The 20,915-nt window shown below is 41.3% G+C and overlaps 3 protein-coding genes and 1 long non-coding RNA gene across 5 annotated transcripts; 3 read left to right on the top strand and 1 right to left on the bottom strand.

The window, feature by feature from the left end:
* Window positions 1-72: 72 nt before the first annotated feature.
* Window positions 73-3,022, top strand: cenpn (centromere protein N). Of its 2 annotated transcripts, none has more exons than XM_061276053.1 (10): window positions 73-385; window positions 1,014-1,059; window positions 1,143-1,202; window positions 1,372-1,445; window positions 1,528-1,701; window positions 1,782-1,883; window positions 1,998-2,052; window positions 2,158-2,236; window positions 2,331-2,454; window positions 2,799-3,022. In XM_061276053.1, exons 1-10 carry the CDS (start codon window positions 215-217, stop codon window positions 2,952-2,954), a joined length of 1,041 nt encoding a protein of 346 aa, XP_061132037.1. In that variant the 5' UTR covers window positions 73-214; the 3' UTR covers window positions 2,955-3,022. The 2 variants fall into 2 exon arrangements, with proteins under 2 accessions (XP_061132037.1, XP_061132038.1); XM_061276054.1 differs by having other exon boundaries at window positions 2,158-2,267.
* An 885-nt stretch (window positions 3,023-3,907) lies between these two features.
* atmin (ATM interactor) lies at window positions 3,908-9,390 on the top strand. Its single transcript, XM_061276052.1, has 4 exons — window positions 3,908-4,257; window positions 5,667-5,792; window positions 5,912-6,111; window positions 6,201-9,390. Exons 1-4 carry the CDS (start codon window positions 4,024-4,026, stop codon window positions 7,954-7,956), a joined length of 2,316 nt encoding a protein of 771 aa, XP_061132036.1. The 5' UTR covers window positions 3,908-4,023; the 3' UTR covers window positions 7,957-9,390.
* A 238-nt stretch (window positions 9,391-9,628) lies between these two features.
* LOC133152462 (uncharacterized) lies at window positions 9,629-13,876 on the bottom strand. Its single transcript, XR_009714133.1, has 3 exons — window positions 13,636-13,876; window positions 10,375-10,554; window positions 9,629-10,289 (listed from the first exon to the last, which is right to left on the bottom strand). It is a non-coding gene; the product is annotated as an uncharacterized LOC133152462 (long non-coding RNA).
* Window positions 13,877-14,422: 546 nt separating this feature from the next.
* On the top strand, window positions 14,423-18,023 carry LOC133152461 (protein phosphatase 1 regulatory subunit 3E). Its single transcript, XM_061276055.1, has one exon. It carries the CDS (start codon window positions 14,423-14,425, stop codon window positions 15,347-15,349), a length of 927 nt encoding a protein of 308 aa, XP_061132039.1. The 3' UTR covers window positions 15,350-18,023.
* The last annotated feature ends 2,892 nt before the right edge of the window (window positions 18,024-20,915 follow it).

The following is a 20,915-nucleotide window of genomic DNA, read 5'->3' as shown; positions in this document are numbered from 1 at the left end:
CTCATTAATTGACCTCCAGTTCAACAGAGGGCGCTAGATCAAGCTCCTTGACTATTTTGCGGTTGTCTGATTGGTCCGTTTGTTTAATTCAAGAAGGCGGTTTGTTTGGAACTTTTAGTTTGCTGGAATAGCGTGACAGAACCTATATGTGTTTACATTGGATGTCTCTTTATTTCTTTAGCAGAGTAAGAAGTCGAATACGGTTCGGAGAAAGATGGAGAACCTTATGAAACATTCGTTGAGTCAGCTTGTTCGACGAATACCGACCAAAGTTCTAAAAGTGACGCTGGAGAAGTGGGGCCGTTTGACCTCGGTACAGCTGCAAAACATCGATTTCACTCTATCAAAATGGGCATTGACGGACGAACTAATCACCCTTTGTGAGGTACTCACTTCTGTAAAATGCACTAACCTAACCCTCATTCATCCATTTTCTGTACTGCTTTGTCTCCACGGGGGTCGCGACCGTGCTGGAGTCGATCCCAGCCGTCATCGGGCAGTAGGCGGGGGACACCCTGAACCGGTTGCCAGCCAATCGCGGGGCACACAGATACGAACAACCATAGGCACACGCACTCACACCTACGGGCAATTCGGAGTGCTCAATCAGCCTACCATGCATGCACGGGAGAACATGCAAACTCCACACAGGGAGGGTCGAATCAGGGTGGAATCGAATCGGCACCCTCTGAACTGTGAGGCAGACGTGCAAACCAGTGTTCCACCGTTGTCGCCCGTATTTACCAATTATTTACAAAAATACATTTATACCAATTGTGTCACCACTCCTGGAACCTTTCTGACACAACTTGTATGCCATTAATTCTTTTATTCATTCGATTGAAAGATTATTTCTTGACAGAAGAATAATTAGTTCATTACTCAAAATAATTAACCAGTTTGGACTGGTTTCATTATTATTCCCTTGCGAGAAAATGGAGGGAGAGGTATAAAGCAGATACGTACTTGTATGTTGTGTGGTTTGTGGGTCACGTTCCACTATTTTGTTGCAGGAAAACGGATGCAATGTTCGTCATATAGCAGAGTTAGAGATGATATGTAAGCCACTCTTACATTCACGTTCTTTGCTCCTAATTTCTGTACCACTGCAACCTGAATGTTCTGTTTTATTCATCTTCCAGATGTCATTGACAATCCAAACCAGGGGATGTGGTGTGCGTTCCAACTCATGGACCCTGAGTGTAAGATCTTGGTCTGGTAATCAATATTGCTTAGGTTGAAGATTGATCATTCAAGCACCCTCGCCCAAAATGAAACTCTTTTGAAAATTACTTTATTTATTATTTTTGTCATATTAGTTTGATTTGGTGCTGATCCATGTTTTGTCATGTCTCTCTCCATACTATCCAGCTGATGCTGCAGCTGTTGAGTTGATGCAGTTCAAGGAACAATTCAAATGTCACCTCAGTGAGCTTGTAAGAAATGTAAGTCAACTATCACAGATTTATTTTTGCAAGTCCTCGTGCATTGAATATTGTCACGTAATCTTCACATTTGAAATTCAAGGTGTCTATCAAGATGAAGAAGAATACAGATGAAGCGGTTTGGATACGCATTGCATGGGAGGACAACTTCTCTCGACCAAACAACATGAGACCAACTTATGTCGTTCACTATCTTCAAACTCCTTACGTGTTTGTGACTAGACTGACGTCCAAGCAAAAGCCCCTGTTGTCCCAGGTGTTGAAAAGGAACAAAAGAATTACATTGTATGGGTACCCTGACTTGAATTTGTCTGAAAATACAACTTTGTTTTTCAGGCTCTGATTATAGCCACCCGACATCAGTCTATTAAGGATGCTAACCTCAGTGGACGAAAACTCTCAGCAATTCGGGACCTGCTTATGCGGCAGTATGAACAGGTATGCACCATATTCAATTTTTACCCTTGAATGCTGTTGATAGACATTAAATAATGAAAGTGAGTTATGTACTTTACTTTTGTAAAAAAAATAATACTTTGTTTTGTTCCGTAGGTGTTCCCTACAATGTATCCCAGCCCTCTTGTAGAAAAGAATCAAATAGCCTCACGTATGTACAATCATGATCTTCACTCAAAGGCTTTCACACATAATAACGATGTTTTTTTATTTTAGTACAAACTTTAATTTCAGTCAACCAACTTCTGTTCCACAGACCCCCACATAGAGAAAGAACAAGCTAAGACAGAAATAAACCGACGTCAGATGGCATGTGAGGCGTTTGGTGGTGGCAGGTTACCACAGCTAGAATCTGTAGTTTACAAGGTAACATAAATTTTGCTTGTGATCATCATCATCATCATCATCATGTATTGACTTTTTGGGCAGATGGAGACAAAGTACAAAGGCCCAACAAACCAGAGGATTGCAGAACGAGAGACACCGTTTAAGTGCGTCATCAAGTTTTCAAGCACAAATCTGTTGGAGTCATTCCGGCACGGCGCTTCTTCAGGTAACAGCACCGTTGGCCATACGTACAGATGTCATGAGACAGTGTAGACAAGATTATCTTTGAATGTGACTGAAACCATTTTCTCATTTATACCACTCAAAAAATGTGTCATGTAAATTTAATGCAACACATTACAGTGAGTTCAGACTTTTACATTCATTTTTATGTTGAATTAGTACATATAAAGATATTTAATAAAATCAAATCAATATCTCAGTTTATCCACAAGAGGGCGCGCATGAACAAACTAAAGGATCTTTAGGAACGCTTTTGGTTGGATTTTCTATTTTTACAGTGCAGTTTCATTTTCAGTAATGCATATTATGTATTGATATACTTCACAGGAATTGTTTCCACTCCTGTATCAGTTCTGCTTTCATCCATCCCCCGAAAAGGAAGGAATTGTTTTGTCGTCACAGACAAAGTCACTGGACAATCTGTTAACTGACATTTTTTATACTTTTTATTATTTTTATTTTGTAATAATTCCTAAATTTTAAGATGCCATGGTCTGTGGAGTTTTACTGTGATTTTTTTCTTTAAATAAAATGCAGCTCAGTGCCTAGTGGTAGAGTGTCCGCCCTGAGACTGGAAGGTCGTGGGTTCAAACCCCGGCCGGGTCATACCAAAGACTATAAAAATGGGACCCATTGCCTCCCTGCTTGGCACTCAGCATTAAGGGTTGGAATTGGGAAGTTAGTAGATCACCAAATGATTCCCGAGCGCGGCACCGCTGCTGCTCACTGCTCCCCTCTCCCCGAGGGGATGGATTAAAATCACATGGGGATGGGTTAAATGCAGAGGACAAATTTCACCACACCCAGATGAGTCGTGACGATCATTGGGACTTTAACTTTAACCTTTTGTTTTTAGCTGTAATAAAACTTTGTGTATGTTGTTCAAATTACCTTATGTGGCCAAGATACGTAACTCAAACATCAAAATGGAGCTATTTTATTTGTACTGTAAAACAAACTTTCATATTCTATAACTGATTTTAGTGTGTTGTTGTACTGTTTTAGTAGTTGAGATTTATTAGATTATTCAAAAGCTCCTCCAGCTCTTCTGATCAAAACGGCTGTAATCAACATTTGCTTAAATGTAGTATAGTATTTTTTCTTTAGGCTCCTTTGAATCCTGTTTTTCATCTGACCAGTTATCTGCGTTATTCTTCATTTATGTGTATTGTTTCTGAACCACTTATCTGTACATGTAGAAAGGTATTGAAATAAACTGTACTTAACACTTTTATTGTAGGTGTGGTACACTAAATCGCTTTTTAGCAGGGTCCGGACAAAACATTCGCTCTGAAACTTCCTTTGTCTTTGTCTAAGCTATATTTAGGTATTTATTTTTACTTGATTTTGTGCTTTTATCCCCACCCTTTTCGCGTTATGCCATTATTATGAAGACCAGAAATCCGGCGCGTCTACCGGAAGTGGGCATAAAGAGCGTCACGGACTCGTCCCTCTATTGGTCGAGCCAACTGTCAGTCAACAATCAAGCGACGTTATGTCACGGCCCATTCGATCGTTGCATTGACACGGGAGTGACTGTCAACACAGAAACATGGCTGCCCCTTCGGCGAGCCACACGACGAGAAACGGAGATAACACCATCAAAGACAACCCCAGTTGTCACGAAGAGCCCGTGTCGCAGCCTCGGGAGATAATTAAACCTTCCATACTGGAGCTGAGCAAAGAAGTGAGGACGAACATCCTGTGCACCGTTGCAGGATGTGGCAAGATCCTCCCGAACACACCTGCATTGAACATGCATCTTGTCAAGTCGCACAGAGTGAAGGTACAGTGGCTTAAAAACCACCAAAATGGTCTTAGACTCAACCGATCAATGTGGCTAACCTAGCTTGGAATACTGAAAACGTTGCTAAAAAACGCAAGTCATCCTTACGAACTTCGTCGTGTAGCCAAAATGTAGTGATGCTTCAGAGGTGACGTACTGCTGTTTGGTCACCCACAAGAAGTTCCGACATGCTTTAGCAAGCTGCAATTGGCTTGAATAATGGCTTAATGCTGGGTTTTTTCATCGAGAGGTGATTTTGGTTCACGTGTTTTTTGTTTTTTGGCCGTGTGTTGCCCCGTCCTCATGCTGATTTCTGAGTCCATTCTTCGTCTCTCCAAGTGCGTTTATTCAGTCATTGTTAACCAATGTGGAGGAGGCAATGAATGTGGCGACCCACACGATCAGAGGTTCATTCGTAGGAGGCAGTGATTCACAGTCTCTTCACCAAGTGGTTTCAGCATGCTGCCTGTTATGCAAAAGGACTCGGTTTGCACTGACTTGATGAGAATGGGTATTAGGCCTTTTAAAAATTAGAAGGTAGTTTTTAAAGGCTATATTTGAAGTGAAAAGTACACGTGCAGCTCTGGATGAAACACTTTTGAAATGATGCCATTTTCAGTTGACAGCAAGTGGCAAATTGTGTTTTTAAAGGTATTGAATGCACACGAAAAATAATTAAATTATCAAATTGATTATTTTAGGATGAACACCTGGGCTTGCTATGCGACTATCTGAATTTTAGGCATAACTGTGTTAGTGCAATCTTTTTTTTATTCCACAAAGATCACAGAGTCCCATGAGCACAATGGTACAATTTGTACTTGCCAAGATGGTAAAAACAAAAAGATTATCAGTATGTCGATTAGGGACACGGGTCGTGTTATTTCTGATCCGCAATGAAGTGTCAGTTTTGTCAGATGCAACAACTGTTCTCTGGTTGACATGACCAAGCACTTTTAGATGCGCAAATTACTCTGTTTATGTGCGCATTATACATGAGGTTCAACAGAGAGAATTTTGTGTTTGTATCCTAACAGCTTTGGATCATTGCATAACATCTATGTATCTGCTCGTCTCTACAACGGAACCCTTATTTAACATGACGCTGACTTTTGTATCAGATGGAGGTGACCTTGACCACATTTTAGCCGCAGCATGACGTGTTATGAAGCCTTGATAGTTGTCAATGCACCAGAGTTTATACTTCAATAAGTATCATAATGTTGATCAATTCTTATATTATTCAATTTTTATACCTTTCATTAAAGACAGGACAACCCGCTTATGTTAGCTTGTGAGCTGGAGACGTTGGGTAGTCTCGGGTCACTCGCGCCGCAAGCTAAAGAGGGCATGACTATCCTTGCAAGAGAAGTAAAAATACTTGTCTCATGTGTCCTCTGTCGTCCCAGGATGGTATTGTAAACCCCACAGTCAGAAAGGACATGAAGGCCACAAAAAAGCTTTACTGTTGTCCCATTGAAGGCTGTCCCAGGGGGCCTGGAAGACCTTTCTCCCAATTTTCCCTGGTGAAACAAGTAAGCTCTTGCAAAGTTTAAAGCATGATTGCCAAGTTTACTTTTTTTTTTTTTTTTTTTTTGCAATGGAACTGAATTCTTTGTAGACAGCTGCGTTGAAATAATGAATGTTTTCACAGCACTTTATGAAGATGCATGCAGAAAAGAAGCACAAGTGCGCCAAATGCAACAATGGCTACAGCACCGAGTGGGACCTCAAAAGGCACGCAGAGGACTGCGGAAAGACTTACCAGTGTACCTGTGGCTGCCCGTATGCCAGCCGGGCTGCACTTTTGTCACATATCTTCAGGACAGGACATGAGATTCCTACAGAGCACAGGCATGTATTCTTTCTGCCCAACTCACTATTGCTCTTCAAATGGGAGAAGTAGCTGTTATTAATGATCTATGCATTTGTTCTAATTTCAGAATTCCACCTGTAAAAAAGCGGAAGATGGAGAAGCTCTCCACGGGTTCTGAAAAGATTAAGATCAACGACTCTGTGATTATCCCTTCCACCCGTGAGCTAATCGAGGATTCGTCATCTTCTGACATCATCCACAGTCCAGACTCTGCCAGTCAGATGCCCTGTGGCCACAAGAGCCTCCAGAAGCAGCTTTTACCCAAACCCAACATGGCATTGGTCAGCGTGCCTGTAATGCAGCTGGCCCACCTCCCCGTTCTGCTTCCATCCACAGAAAGCGGCGCTCTAAGGTCGGTGGTCCTGGCGGTCAACAGCCAAGGCTCTGTTAGCACCCTTCAGCTTCTGCCCCAGGCCTCCGGAGCTGTGGTACCACAGCTGGATGCTAAGAGCTTGGGTTTCCAGGATAGCATGCCTACTTCTCGCTCTTGCCTGGGGCCCATCAGCACAGGGGTACAGGTTGGACTCGACAGTCTAGTTGGCGTCCTGGGAACGCAGCGAGGAAGGAGCACCTCGACCAACATCCAGACCGACAAGTCCTACCTTTCAAAAATGCCTCTGGGTGTCGCGGAGGGCATTGGCTTGTGTTCCATGGGAGAATCCGCCGTGTCATCCTGCTCCCAGACGGACATCAGTGTGAGTGCCCAAGTCCTCCTGCCGATCAGTGTTCAAACCCAAACGTTTGACAGCAGAGTTCGACCCACCTCCACAATAGGCGCTCAGACCGACTGCCAATCCTTAAACCAAAGCGTTTGCCCGTCCTCTTCCTCATCCGCGCCACCGAGCAAAACTAGGCGGACGCAGACCTCCTTCACAACACCGCAATTGAATGACAAGGCTCAGGATCAAGTCATCATGTGCTCTGACCTTTTCAGCGCTGATGCGCTCAATGTTTCCACCCAGACTGCTCTACAGGTAGACGAATCTCTGACAGCTTCGAGAAGCAGTTTATACGCGGCCGGAAAGGTAGCGGGAGGCATGTGTTTCGGGGTTCAGACCGATTTGCTGAACTCGAGCAACGTGGCGGACAACCAAACCCAAACCATGGCCTTATTAAATGACTTGGAACATATTCTTTCTAATAGCATGTCAGGCCATCAGGTGTTGACCGCTGCCGCAACCGGCTGCGGGTCCAACCTGGGTCCTGTTCAGGAGCAACACAGCGCCATTGACTTTGACTTTGAAGAGTTTCTCAGTTCTGTACATATTCAGACACAGACAGAAGAAAGTCATCTGGAGGGCCTGAACAGTGACGCGCCCTTGGAGTCTTTAGACATCCAGACCCAGACCGACTTCTTCCTGATGGATGACCTCGATGAAAGCGAGGGACCAAGTCGAACCCAAGCCAGTGACTTGGAGCTGTTTGATACTCAGACTCAAACCGACCTCAACTTCCTACTGAGCGCCGGAAGCCACGTACCCCTGAGCAGCATTCTGCGCCATTCAAGCTTTTCTATGAGCACGGAATCGTCCGACACTGAAACGCAGACTGACCTGCATTCATTGGCTCCCTGCCTCCCCGTTCAAACCCCCGTCGGTCACGGCGAGCAGGCGAGGCTTTTAAACAGCACAGAGACGCAAACCAGCCAGGCGGAAAGCTTCGGACACCTCTTCCTCACGACCAACGAAACGCAGACCGTCATGGATGACTTTTTGTCAGCCGACTTGCTGTGGAACATGGATTCCCAGTTCAGCTCAGTGGAAACGCAGACATGCCGGGAGCTCTGCGCTCTCTTCCAACAGCCTGAGAAACCAAACAGTTGACGTTATTATTCTTAATGGACGCTGCCTGATCTTTGCAACACGTTGCCTGTGTCTGCCTCTATCATTGGAATGAGCAAAGGATGTCTTCCAGTGGTGCGCCAGTGAAGGTGGGAGAAGTCTGTGAAAATGTCTTTGAATCATTCCACTCGGCTCATCTTGGCAAGAGCGTTTCCGGGTCAATCTCCCGACTGTGCACTTTATTAGCTCTGTAGGCAGGATGTTTCCATTCCTGACAGTTTACCTGTTTATTTGCACATACATGTAACATAATGTGTCTTGTCTAAAATGATGTTTATTTCAGTGTTGGCCAGTGTCCCTTTTTGGTGTTTGTCAGCAGATTAAAACCTAGCACACCAGTTTTACATACCAATGGCTGAATTTAGAGAAGCATCAACTGCATGGGGAAAAAGAAAATACTGGGCTGTAAAGTTAAGCGTGCAGTCACGTTTTGTGTGTTTAAAATGTGCATGAGCCTTCAATTTGTCTTCAGTAAATATTAATTTTGTTTTTATGCATTTGATGGCTGCTTAGCCAATGTGAAGGTCAGCACACAACTGCAGAGCCGTCCAAGTGTTACGATTTCCATCTGAAGCTGAGACAAAAAAAATAAGTTACAGCAGTTTCACAAGGGAAAAAAATAAATGTCAGCTGTAGCTGTATTTGTCCTTCGATAAAGTCCTTGACTTATTCATTTGCCTGATGTCAATGTGTATGCTGACAGCATTCGATGGGTGCACCCAAACACAGCTAACTAACATTAGCTGCTTTTATGGCACAAAGTTAAGAAAATGATCAATTTCATTCTGAATTACTAGTTTTTGGTCATTCAAAGCCAGTTATTTTGTTTATTTTATTTTTTTTATATAAACCGGGTTGCACTAAGTTACCTCCCATTGTGTCATCTGAAATTGCTGAGGTGCGCCAAGCATTGAAAGCTCTACGTAAGAAACAAAGAGCGATTATTTTAACTTCTTGTTGCCTTAATCGTAAGTGTTTTTTTTTTTTTTTTGGAACTGTGAACTATTTGGAAGACCGACATGAGCTCATGATAGCTGCATGGTTTCATATTTTTATTATGGTTGCATGCTGTACCTTGTGATTTGCGTTCAGGCTTAAGCTGTCTCACTTGAAATGTATTCGACTGCAAATATTTTTTTGATAGTTCTGGAAGCTGATAAACAATATGGTCTATTTTCCTATGTTCATGATTCTTGGCAGATTCAATTGCAACATTTTATTGAGTACTTAGTTTGCGTTTCTACATAAGCATAAGAACAATTAGACTCATGTTACTACTTTTGTTCTTAACTACAAAGCATTTCCTTGCATGTATTTTCATGGCACAATATGCTTTGTTTAGTATAGAATTGTACATGTTGCCTTGATTACATGTTGCAGCTTAACAGAAGTTCCTAATAAACTGCTGGATTGGAATAGTTGTCCTCATTTGAAACTAATTGCCTTATGTGCTCTTCAGATTAAAACAAATTAAAATAAGAATTTGACATTTTTCAGTAGACATTCTGAACGCTTTTGAAGATGTCCCTAATGGTTCTCAACTAAGAGACCTGCTATGATGGGGTGGTCTGACAAGAGCTCATATCCATTTTGATGTTGCGTTCTAATTAAACTGACAAAGCACGGGGGCTTAGCTGTTAGCGACAATCCCAAATCAGTCTTTATAATTTATTATCCGTGGGCAGGAAACATTGGTGCTACTAAGTGACAGTCCAAATCATATTGTAACTGTTTTTTTAGAGGTGTAAAAAGCTCAGAAACATTGGCATGTGAGTCCTTGTTTAAAAAAAAAAAAAAAACTTGCTGACATCTTTGGTTTTATTTCAAAGTCCACATTTCTTATAAATGTTCCTGAGCTATTCATGGCATATAGAGCTGACCTGGTTGGTTCGTCATTTTATTGGAGGTAAAAATGTGAAGTTTGTGATGGGAACAACTTTGCTTTTGGTTTGGCGTTTTATGGGTTTGGATGGCCTGCCCTTGGACATATTTGGGGATAAGTGTTGGAGGGGCAAAGGAATCCCGCTGACATGCCCCCTCTCTTCATGTAGAAGATGTGACAAGTCTTCTTCTGCGCCATCCAGTGCATGGCATTCTGGGGAATGACTTGACGATGTGGATTTTTTAAAGTAACGAGGGCTTGATTGGGATTCGCTACAATGCTCTCCACTGATGGCTATTGTGTCGCCATGAAATGTCTCCGTGTGCAAGGAGGGCGGGTTGTCTGTTGTCTCCTTACGCAGCTTTGGTTTCTTGTCTTTCTTTTGCGGAAGAATAATGCAGCTAAATGGAGCAACTCTGTCCCAGCCACGCACCTACCGCAAAACAAAATGTAACGTTTTGATATGACTGTCATCAGAACTACAGTCGCAATTGACTTAATAATTGAAAAGCACTCACGGCCTCTTCCCAACCGCAGTAGCAATGATACTCGTGTGGCTCCAGTTCTTTTAAAAAGGCTTCCTCGCTCATCTCGAGCAAGACGTCGACGTGCATCCTTTGTGCTTTGTAAAGCTGCTCCTCAGTGGCATCATCTTGATCAGGGGTTTCTTCATCTAATCCATCCATTGCTGTGGGGTCCTTTATGTGAGACACAAAGGTGATTAAAAAAATAAATTAAAATGGTTGCTTACTACTTAAATACCTCAGATTTTCAACAATATGTCAAATAAAAATATGATTACTAAACATTTATGAAGAAAAAAAAACATTTGTGGGAGCTGGGGTTGTTTTCTTTACCATTGACTTCCACCCAGCAAGCATATAAAACAAATTAACAGTTTGCTTATTTCAATGTATGATTTCTGTTGACATTGTCAAGATCTAGTGGTTGTCAAAAACATTAAATAAACTTAAATAAATAAATAAATAAATAAATAAAAATTGCCCAATGCACTTTAAGGTCATTTCAGTTAAAGTAGACATTATAAAACGCGTGCAATAAATAAATTGCAGAAGTTTTTCTGTACTTTCTATAAAACTTTAACGAATGCATGCACAAATACATAAATTTTAATTTGCAGCTCACGTGAACATCATCAGATGATAAGCATCTTGAGTCTGTGCAATTACCATTCATGCAGACATGCACCTAGAATATTTACATACAATTGCAGTCATCATATCCTGTTCACGTTGACAAGAGCCGGTCATACGGTGGATGCATTCATACATACGTCAGAGGGTGATAATGGCCGTGATGACGTGCCGTGCTTTAAATGCTACGTTAAAACGTCATGCTTAAATTTCGCCGGGTGTTCGTCGATCTCAAGTAGCCAAATAAGGCGTGACACCGGCAAACAAGGTTGCGTGATAAAAACGCTTGCTTTTAAACGTGAGCAAAGAATCAGTTGTGTAACTTGGTCACTTGCAAATGGATTGTCTTTCGAAAGTTTTCCCACCGCAAATTACACTCGCCTCTAATGTCTGCAAGATCCATTTGTTTGGATAGCCGCAATAACGCGCGTGGATGTTACGTTTCACACCTTTCGCGTATTTGAAGGCGGATTCCACCAATTCGCATCCTGGTAAGTGTACAAGTTTACAATTTCCCTAGTTTGAATGAAATCTTCTTTAGATGATTATTGAAGCATTGGATTCCAACGCTATTTAAAAAACAAATAAATAAAAAGTGTCTTGTTTGGGTGGGTCAACCAGTCCAAACCATTTCCCTTTCTCTGTATTTTAGATCAACGGCACAATTTATCAGCATTTGCTCACAATTTATGAAAGAATTGTAATTTGTAAGTGCAGTGCATCCAAACTAAGATGTATTAATTTACCAATGTGTATTTTATTTTGTAGCTGTGCAGGTAAGTGTTTCTCAGTCTTTATTGTGCCAATAATTTTTTTTTGAAAATCCTCACATTACCAAACAAAAAGTATGATTACTGAAATAATGATAGTCTTATCCCAGTTTACATATTAAATCTGGGCCGGTGGAATTGAGCACCAAGACGATTGGCTCGCCATGCCTGTTCGTATGAAGGGCAACAGGTGGATGCTCAGATTATATTGCATCTTCTACTGTCTAATATTAGAGCATTTAATTGTTTTCTAGTCATTAGTACATAATTTGTCAATACTGATAAATGAAGATTTAATTTACAACTTTTTAGACAAATAATATGAACTTAGATAATGACGTTCCTGATGTGCTCTTGCAGCACATAAATGTAACCTTAGTCTTATTTCTTCCGATTGGAGGAAATAAATTCCATATGAACGTTTTATAAATGGGAGTGTGGATTGTTACAACTAAACATTTCAATGTGACATGTTTCCCAGGGTTCCCTGAAACAATAAAACGCTACTTGGCTTGTATTTAGTTTGAGTTGGAAGATTGATAGTACTTTTTTAAAATATTAATTATAACAATATCTCCCTAGTTCTCAGATGTGATCACAGCTGATGAGAAATGTTGAAACCAGGCAGAAGCAGAATTTATGGTTTTAAAGCTGTTGGCCAGACAGATCAAGGAAGTTGAGGATGATGGAATGCATGCAAAATTGTAAGCAGAAGAGGAGGTAAGTGGGTGTAATGGAAAGCAGGCAAAGTGTAATGTGAAATGTCACAGAATGGAATAGCACTTATTTCAGAATGATTGTGTGAGGAAAAAGGAGCTCAGGTGCAAGCTCAACACTTGAAATAGGCCAATTACAGTTTCTTAAAAAGATAATACAGTCAAGGGGCAAATGTTATACAGGGACTCCACGTTTCTCCCATTTCAAGCACTATTGTAACTGGACAATGTTCGGCCTTACCACTTTCAATGAGGCTGACCCTCTTCCAAATCCTTTTATTGACTGTTCTTACTGAGGCTTTCAATCTTCCTTCTGGCCGAGCACTTTGCCTGTCTAATGATTCATGTTATAGAGCTTTTCCCAGTACCTTAACTGCCACCATAGAGATGTGTCTTTTGAGCCTTTGGCACACTTAGGCCCTACATGAGAAATCTACATGATTTTGATAGCTTCAAATGTATCGTGAATGGGCTTACCCCCTTAATTATGTTTTATGATGCTTTGTCATCTTTAGATTTAAGTTAAATCATTTAACCTACCGAGTGTAACGAGGTTCATGTTGTTACTTGACGTAATAAGGTTCCTGTTGGTTGGAAATGACCAAAAGAGGTTTTATTTTATTTGCATGTTTCAGCTACTGCCTTCGTCTGATGGCATAAAATGAACAAGATATGTCAACGTAACCTCGTGGCCCTCTGATGAAGGAAACAGTAGTTGCAGAAACATGTTAGTCAAATAGAAACGTTTTTTCTTTCACATGCACAGACCCTTAAACAGTATTAACCTACAAAATGTCTGAATACTTTTCTTCTGCAACACCTTCAGCATTCTATCCAACTCCAATTGCTGGGTAGGTCCACAAATTTGAGTCTTAGTGAACTTTAAATTGCATGAATTGCTTCATGTTCCCATGAATTAGTAGTGTGATACAGGGGCCATTCACTGCAATCCAAACGAAAAAGTCCTTTCTCCAATTTCTGTTTGCCCCAATTTCTACCGTCGCTCAACATAAAAAAAAAAGAGATCTATAAGCTAAAGTTAGCGTTGCTGTTTACCTATTATTTCAAACACACCCCTCCTTCATGGACAACAGGTACGAAAGGAAACACGGGGAAGCGCCATTGGAATGTTGCCTTACCAGTCTGCGCAAGTTCACCGTGGCATGCAGGTTGCTGTTTCCTTGTCAGACACTCTTGTATAACCACTACTATAATATAATTTGTATTCACCTCAAACTGTCGTTCTTGACCGAATGAGTTCCCTTTCAATCCACTGTGGGGCGAAGTGACGGCTTGTCGGTGAGCGACGCGGTCGCCATGGAAACACCCCTTGCAGTCAGTGACGCAACAAAATGGGCGGGGCGGAGGTTTCCCTGCTGCAGCCTGTTCGAGCACGGACGGCGGATTGACAGTTGCTTTATGTTAAATGTCTTTGTAGCGGAGCAGTACGGACGAAAGCCTGAACGCTTTAAGGATAATAGTGTGCTAGCGTTAAAGGTACTTAATTGCACGTGAATTATGGCGTTATAGCCTCAATTTGAGGACCATCTTATCTCCAGCGATGTAACGTTCAGATCTGCACGTAGACATCACATTTAAACCACGCCACTGTTTACGTCATATAGACAGCACACGCAAGAGGGCGGTCTTTACCCGGTGGAAGTGTTAGGAATTTACAACTGTCAAGTGTGAAGCGCCGTTTTCTTACCACCCCCTTTTTTATACGTTTAAACTGACAGATTTGATGAAATAATCGGCGCTCAGCAACACCCGCGTCAATTGGTCCCGGACTCAGAAGTCGAAGTGACGCAGCGACGGCGCCAATCCGCGAGTGGGATACTGACAACTGACCGTTTGGTTTCCCCAGTCGCCAGTCTCCACACGACCACCGAGTTCGGCTCTGCAGTGCAGGGGCTGCGCCGTTGTATGGAAGCAGAGCGTGCGCGCCATACCGTGGACATGCTGCCGCCGAAGACCTGCCTGCCCAGGAACTACAGCTGCATCGCCGGGCTCTTCGGGAGCCTGGCCGCGGCGAACCCTCGTCTCGACGATGGGGACGATTTTGACATCATGAACGGCACCTGCGAGCCTGCCGAGAGCCCCGTAGTGGACGAGAGGCCGCGGGGCCGGGAGACCTTCCTTAAGCCCCCGCAGAGTCCCAGCCTGCGCCGGAGGTGCAAGTCTCTTCCCACTCCCACCGAGAGGGCCAAGTTGGAAGTCTCCCGCAGCAGAAGTCCAACAAGTCAGAAAAAGGTGCGCTTCGCGGACTCTTTGGGTCTTGAGCTCATCTCCGTGAAGCACTTCGACGACTCTGACGAGCCGGAGGTGCCGGAGCGCATTTTGGCCAAGTTACCCAAATCCACGGACTTTAACAACCACATGGCTACTACAAAATTCCCCCGACCGCTCGCGCAGTCTGTGTTCATGGAGTTGCAGTTCACCTGCCCGGGCACCCTGCCCGGTTTCGAGCAGAAAGTGCGGGAGGTGAAAGTGATGCTGGAGAGCGTGGAGACGGACGACTTCACCCTGTCGGGGTTTGTGCGCGTCTTGAACCTCGCCTTCGAGAAGAGCGTCTCTTTGCGCTACTCGCTCAACAACTGGATCACCTTTATGGACAGTTTGGCATCCTATGTGCCCCACTCGAGCGACGGTGGCACCGATCGGTTCTCCTTCAAGGTGGTCATTCCTACCTACATGGAGAACGGGGGCACGCTGCAGTTCGCCATAAAATACACGGTCGACGGCGAGGATTTTTGGGATAATAACAACGGGAATAACTACAAAGTGCGGCGTCACCGGTTTAAGATGTCTCCACCGAAGGAATGGGAAAACGGATGGATCCACTTTATATAAGCTCACTTCCAACGCGTGCGTAATTTGTGCGTACATTGAACCCCCGGGTGTCGTTTAAAATCACTAACCGTGTTCATGCGTGGGGGAAAATGCCATGAAATGTAGCGTGAGCGTTTGTGGTGCCCGCTGAGGGTGATTTGCCTTGACGTCAGGGCTCTGTACAGCTCGGTGCCCTTTGGGAGGGCACGTCCACATTATGTAACATGCAAACACGTGACGGAGGGAAACGTGCCGGGCGATTCCGACTTCGGGCATCATTGCTTTTTTTGCAGGAGATGCCGCAACATTAATTGTTATGGTGAGGTGCCGGTTTGTTCCTGTAATTTGTTTTTTGCACCGCAACAATAATATGGCTTATTAATAGGCAGGAAACTCACAATGTGATGGCACTGCCTTGAAAGTGTAGCTTGAATGGGCCAGTGTGATAAGAGGTTGTCTACCACTATCTTCCAAAGTTATTAGAATATATTGTAGCTCATTCATCTATTATGTGTTACCATTAATGCCTTTATAACGCATGGAAGCAGAGCAGTTTAAATTCTGCTAAGTAAATATATTTCCGGTGAATACATTGTTGCAGTACGACTCCAACGGATGGGTCCCCAATATCTTAATATAGATCATTATATAGACTAGATTGTATCTAAAACACTGAGATGTTATTTTTTATTAACTCATTCCCTTTTGAAATGATTGCAAGAGTAGAGCATAAAATTCCTATCTTTTGAACGTTATTGAAATGATTGCTATTTTTCGAAACAAATATTTTCCGTTTCAAAGCTATTTTTCACTGGTGATGTCCTTTGCAATGTTGTCTGTAGAAGTAAGCAAGTATGAAAATCAGTGTTTAGAACCGGTATGTCTACTGTCGCTATTTAAGTGCTTTCCATATTGTCTGCACCGCTAACATTTTTATCAGGGTGTCCCAAACTTTTCAATTCTCATTACAAATATGGCTCCCCTTTCATCCAAGCTGACTCAAACATATCAGCCTTAGCAAAACAGTGACATGATGCACAAACCCGTGACAAAAAAACATTTTTATTACTACTACAGATGACTTCCAATTCTCCAAGAAATAGTCCTACTTCTTGATCAATATAATTTCCTTTATGCATTTTAACTCTTGAGTGACCCAAAACATTTTGAAGAAGTTTGGCAAACCCTGCCTTTTATAAATGAGTTTTCTATTCACTTGTTAGTTGTCTTCCAAATGAAACTTCTTGTCAATAATTGACTTTGCTCTCACACTGTATTGGTTTTGGTGTTGCTCACATTTGGTGTGTTTTTGTTTTTTTTGTGTGTTGATGCGAGTACTAATCTGAACACCTCTCTGGCTGCAATCTGAACATCGCTTTGTTTACATTACAGCAGTCTCAGAAGGGAGCTCTCGATTTAATGATGCAATCCGGCTGATGTCTACACAGACAAAAAGTTTTCCAGTAAGCACTTAGCTTTTGAAGTACTTCCCCTGTAAAGCGCCCACTCAATCTCAGAATCAAAATGTTTGATGGTTCAATGTAGGCCTGCTAAAATAAGAGCTCGGCTGTCTGAGTTGACATTTGTCTATGCATAGCGTTAATTTGCTCTGAGCTCTGTCTCTCATTCAAATGTGATGCACATGTCGGGTGATGGTGTTAGTTTTTAGAGACTGCTTAAGTATCCGTAAAAGAAAATATCAAGAGTTAAGAACGGAGGCATCAGTATAGCAACACAAGCGGTAACATAGTCTAAATAAATTCAACTTTATGCAGTTGTTAGCGGTACTGGGACAATTTTTACTACAAGGCACCATCCATATTTGCCAGCTGTTCTTATTGTTGAATCCCTGATGAAGGGCTGTTGTCAGATTCTGATTTTCATTTAACTCTTTATGTAATGCTTCTCATCAGTTCACTGATCTATGTAACAATGTACTGTATTGTAAGTGTCAATGTCTCATATTGAATGTCTTCATTGTAATGTGTGTCTTAAAAGTAGGTTGCAGAGATGCAACCGGTCCAGTTTTTGTCCCGTGATGTTGAAATATAAAAAAAAAAAAATTTGAAAACACATAATCAGATCTTAAAATATTAAAAAGCAAAACATGTATTAGGATAAATGTAAAATTTACAACGTCACAGAACTGAGATCGTTTGCACTGTTTCAAGTGTGTGCACACCGCCTTAGTTTCAAAAGTTTACCAGGTGGAAGCTCGTAAGTGCTTATTTGTGAAGAAAATGTGATTGGCAATGGTTGGAAACATGTTCGTTGACAATCGTCAAAAGCACGTCGGTATATTGAAATGAGTGTGAGCGACTTGTGATTGTAGCTGCTACTGGGTGAGTTGACTCGGTGCCACTTTATTGCACTTTGACAGAGGAAAGGGAACGAGAGGGTTGACAGGATGTACATGTGGAAATGGTTTTTGTTGCGGAAATAACTTCAGAATTCACTGCTGTGTTCTCTCACTGAGTAATGCCTAGAGTCTTTTTGGAGTCAAATATGGAAAACTATGCCAGAGATTATTTAAGCATTTTAATGTCATCTGCAATGTCTTTAACCTGTACTGTCCCCTCTGAATGTTAGATCCTCTTTGTCTGCATGCACAACTAAAAACCTTTATTTTTCTGTTGATTTAATCATAGGACCACTATTTTATTAAATAAATGCTCAATAAAATTGTTGAAACAAATACTTTTGGCAGTCTATTTTTTTATTTTTTTATAAACACATACCTTATGATATTTTGGTACGAGTGGTGAGAGACTGCACAGCTGCAAATGTGATCCTATCTGGTCATTTGAGCGCCTCATTTTTCAAAGCTGCTGGTCCCCTTCGGCAAAGCCGCACATGCACTGCAGTGTGATGTCGCTCTCGCCATTGCCGACATGGCTGCAGACTTGTCCTTGAAATGACGCCAGACTGGGACTGATGCGCCCCCCCCCCCTTTTTTTTTTCTCATACACAAGAGGTGTCTATGTTTATCAAATCAATACTCCCAATCAGTCAAGCCTGCCAAATGTGTCACATGTGCGAAATAGTGTGATGTATAAAAATGGGGATGGTGTCAAATGTAAATACGGTGGGTTAGGACAAATAGTCACATCTAGGGATTGGAGTTAAGAAAATAGCTACTTCTTCATTATGGGTGTTTTAATCCTATACCTTAACGATTCTCATATTGAGTCTAATTGGGTGAAGAAATCTAACAATACAATTTATATATTGTTCACCATTGTTATTTATTGTACATCAATACATAAATAATGCGAAAGTTTGTGCAAGTTGCAACTAGTCCCATTAACCTTCTTTTTCAAAATGAAACATTTGTAAGTGTTCCAAGTAGCCCCATTATCACCCTTTCAGATTGAATGTTTAGCAAATTTTTCTAGTGCTTCTGCTGTGATATTTTGGAAAAGTTCAGAGCTGAAAAGCACTTATGCATGATGACAGTGCTGTGCAAAACGTCAAACGAGATGGCTCATAACCGGAAAATGTGAAAGTAGGGCAATCGTTAGACAAAATTAGAACATCGATAGCTCTTTGTTTACCTAATCGTGCTTTGGCGTTGTAAAGCAAATATTTGGAAAAAGTCTGAAATAGAAATTGAAGAAGAAAGACACACACTTTTTTTTTTTCTGTGCAAACACTAATAACGATGGTCTAAAACTAAACGTTGAGTATTTCATATGAAACACTGGTGGTTTACAACCTTATTTCTCGTGGTTTTTGTCAAATTCAAAACAAGTTTTAGTTCTGTAAAATACATGATTTGAAATGAATTAAAACTTGAGTGATTTTATACGTAATTTATGTCTGGGGACTTTTTTGAGGCAAAATACATTAATTAATTATAATACTAGTGGATTCAGACTTGCCATGAAAAGAGGAAAATACTTTTTTCTTTTTAAATTAATTTTACAATTATTCTAAAACTTTTTTTTAAATCATGTCTTTCTTTTTATAAGCTTTTTTTGTTCTGTAGGTTACTGGAAGATCCTGCATTTGTTTTGTGCTGTAACTGAACAGCTGATCATGACTCCCTCTTATCTGACCTTCACCCTTTCTATTTTTATGCTAGTGAAGGGTCCTATTGAAATAGTCTAATACTTTCCCAGGGTGTTGTTGACCTTTGTCCTTATTCGTCCTTGTGGATAGTAAATGTATGGTCTTGTTGATGAAATTGATCAAGTTGATAGATTAATTTATGTAATATGTGTAGCGAATTAGACACCAAAACACGACACAGCACTAGTATGTTTTATACTGAAAGAGCATGTTGTGGTAAACACTGCAGCAGGGTAACAGCTGCATCACCTCTGTGTTTGCCGGACTGTTCACTCCCCGAGGGGTCTGCTGTTACATGCCTGCAAGCAAAAAGATGTTTTGACATCCCATCTGCACATCTTTTCTGCCTTCAATTTGAATATGTCCTTCAATTTTAATGTGGCTCCTAAGTTGGTGCACGCGAGCTTGTCATTCCACTTGAAATGATTCACGTGAGGGATCCAGTGAATTTCCTTTCCTTTGCTTTGCCTCGGCAACGGCGGCAGTCTCATTCCCGCTGTGATCACTCGACCTGAATGATTACATTGCAAATGGATCTTTTACAACATTGGAACAGAATTACTCTTTGTTTTCTTACTTTGGTTTCCTTATTTCTTTTTTGCTAGATGATTTTTTGATGTTTTCTAGCTCATTGAGACATCAGGCACGTTGGGCTTCATTGGTTAGACATCTGTATTTTTCATAAAGGTTGTAAAATGATGTCACACTCATCACCCTGGGTAAAGTTTGGTAAACTGTAAATTAAAAAGTAACACTCACAAAAGAAATAAATGCTCGTTTTCATCATTTCTACTCTTGTTTAGTAACATCGTTGTGATAGCTTAATAGTTTTATTGTTGATTGACCTTTGCACTGTTAGGTGACATTCAAAATTATAAAAATAATGTATCTTAATAACCCTCTTCATTGCTTTTGTTTTTTTTTATACAAAACCAAATTCTCAGTCAGACTCGTTTCTCCTGTTTTTAAGTAAACATTTTAATAGTACATTTTGGAAGACAACCAATTTTGTATTTTTTATTTTTTCCAAGAGACTCCCTTTGTTTCCCAAAACATGCTATAGAAACTAAAACAACATTACTCTCGCATAGATATTCCTCCTTAACAAAACAATTACGGAAAAAACAGGCGACGTTATTGTTAGGATCATTGCGCCTGTGCTCTGCGAGGAGGGAGGAAATGTAAGTGAAGCTTATGTCAAAATTGAATGACCTCCTAGCGTCCTTGTCTTCTTCCAACACAATGCGCAGGAAGTCAGACAATTTATGAGTTGAGGATACGTGACTTGAAAATTCCTGGACCTTTTTTGGAAGATTTTTTACAGAGGGCCTTCATGACCTTTCCCAATAATACTTTTAAATATCCATCTGTCCGTTTTCATTCACACTTATGGAGAGTTCATAGTTTTCATTTCAACAATATTAATAAAAACAAGCATTTTTAGACAGTCTTTCAGATGCAAACCACAGCTCAATCCCACAATTTTCTGTAATGCTAGCAGAAACCATGAGATAAT

This window comes from Syngnathus typhle, linkage group LG4, assembly GCF_033458585.1.
Source record: "Syngnathus typhle isolate RoL2023-S1 ecotype Sweden linkage group LG4, RoL_Styp_1.0, whole genome shotgun sequence".
Classification (NCBI taxonomy): Eukaryota; Metazoa; Chordata; class Actinopteri; order Syngnathiformes; family Syngnathidae; genus Syngnathus; species Syngnathus typhle.
The sequence above is the reverse complement of the archived record's forward strand: the minus strand, read 5'-3'. Positions and strand labels throughout refer to the sequence as shown.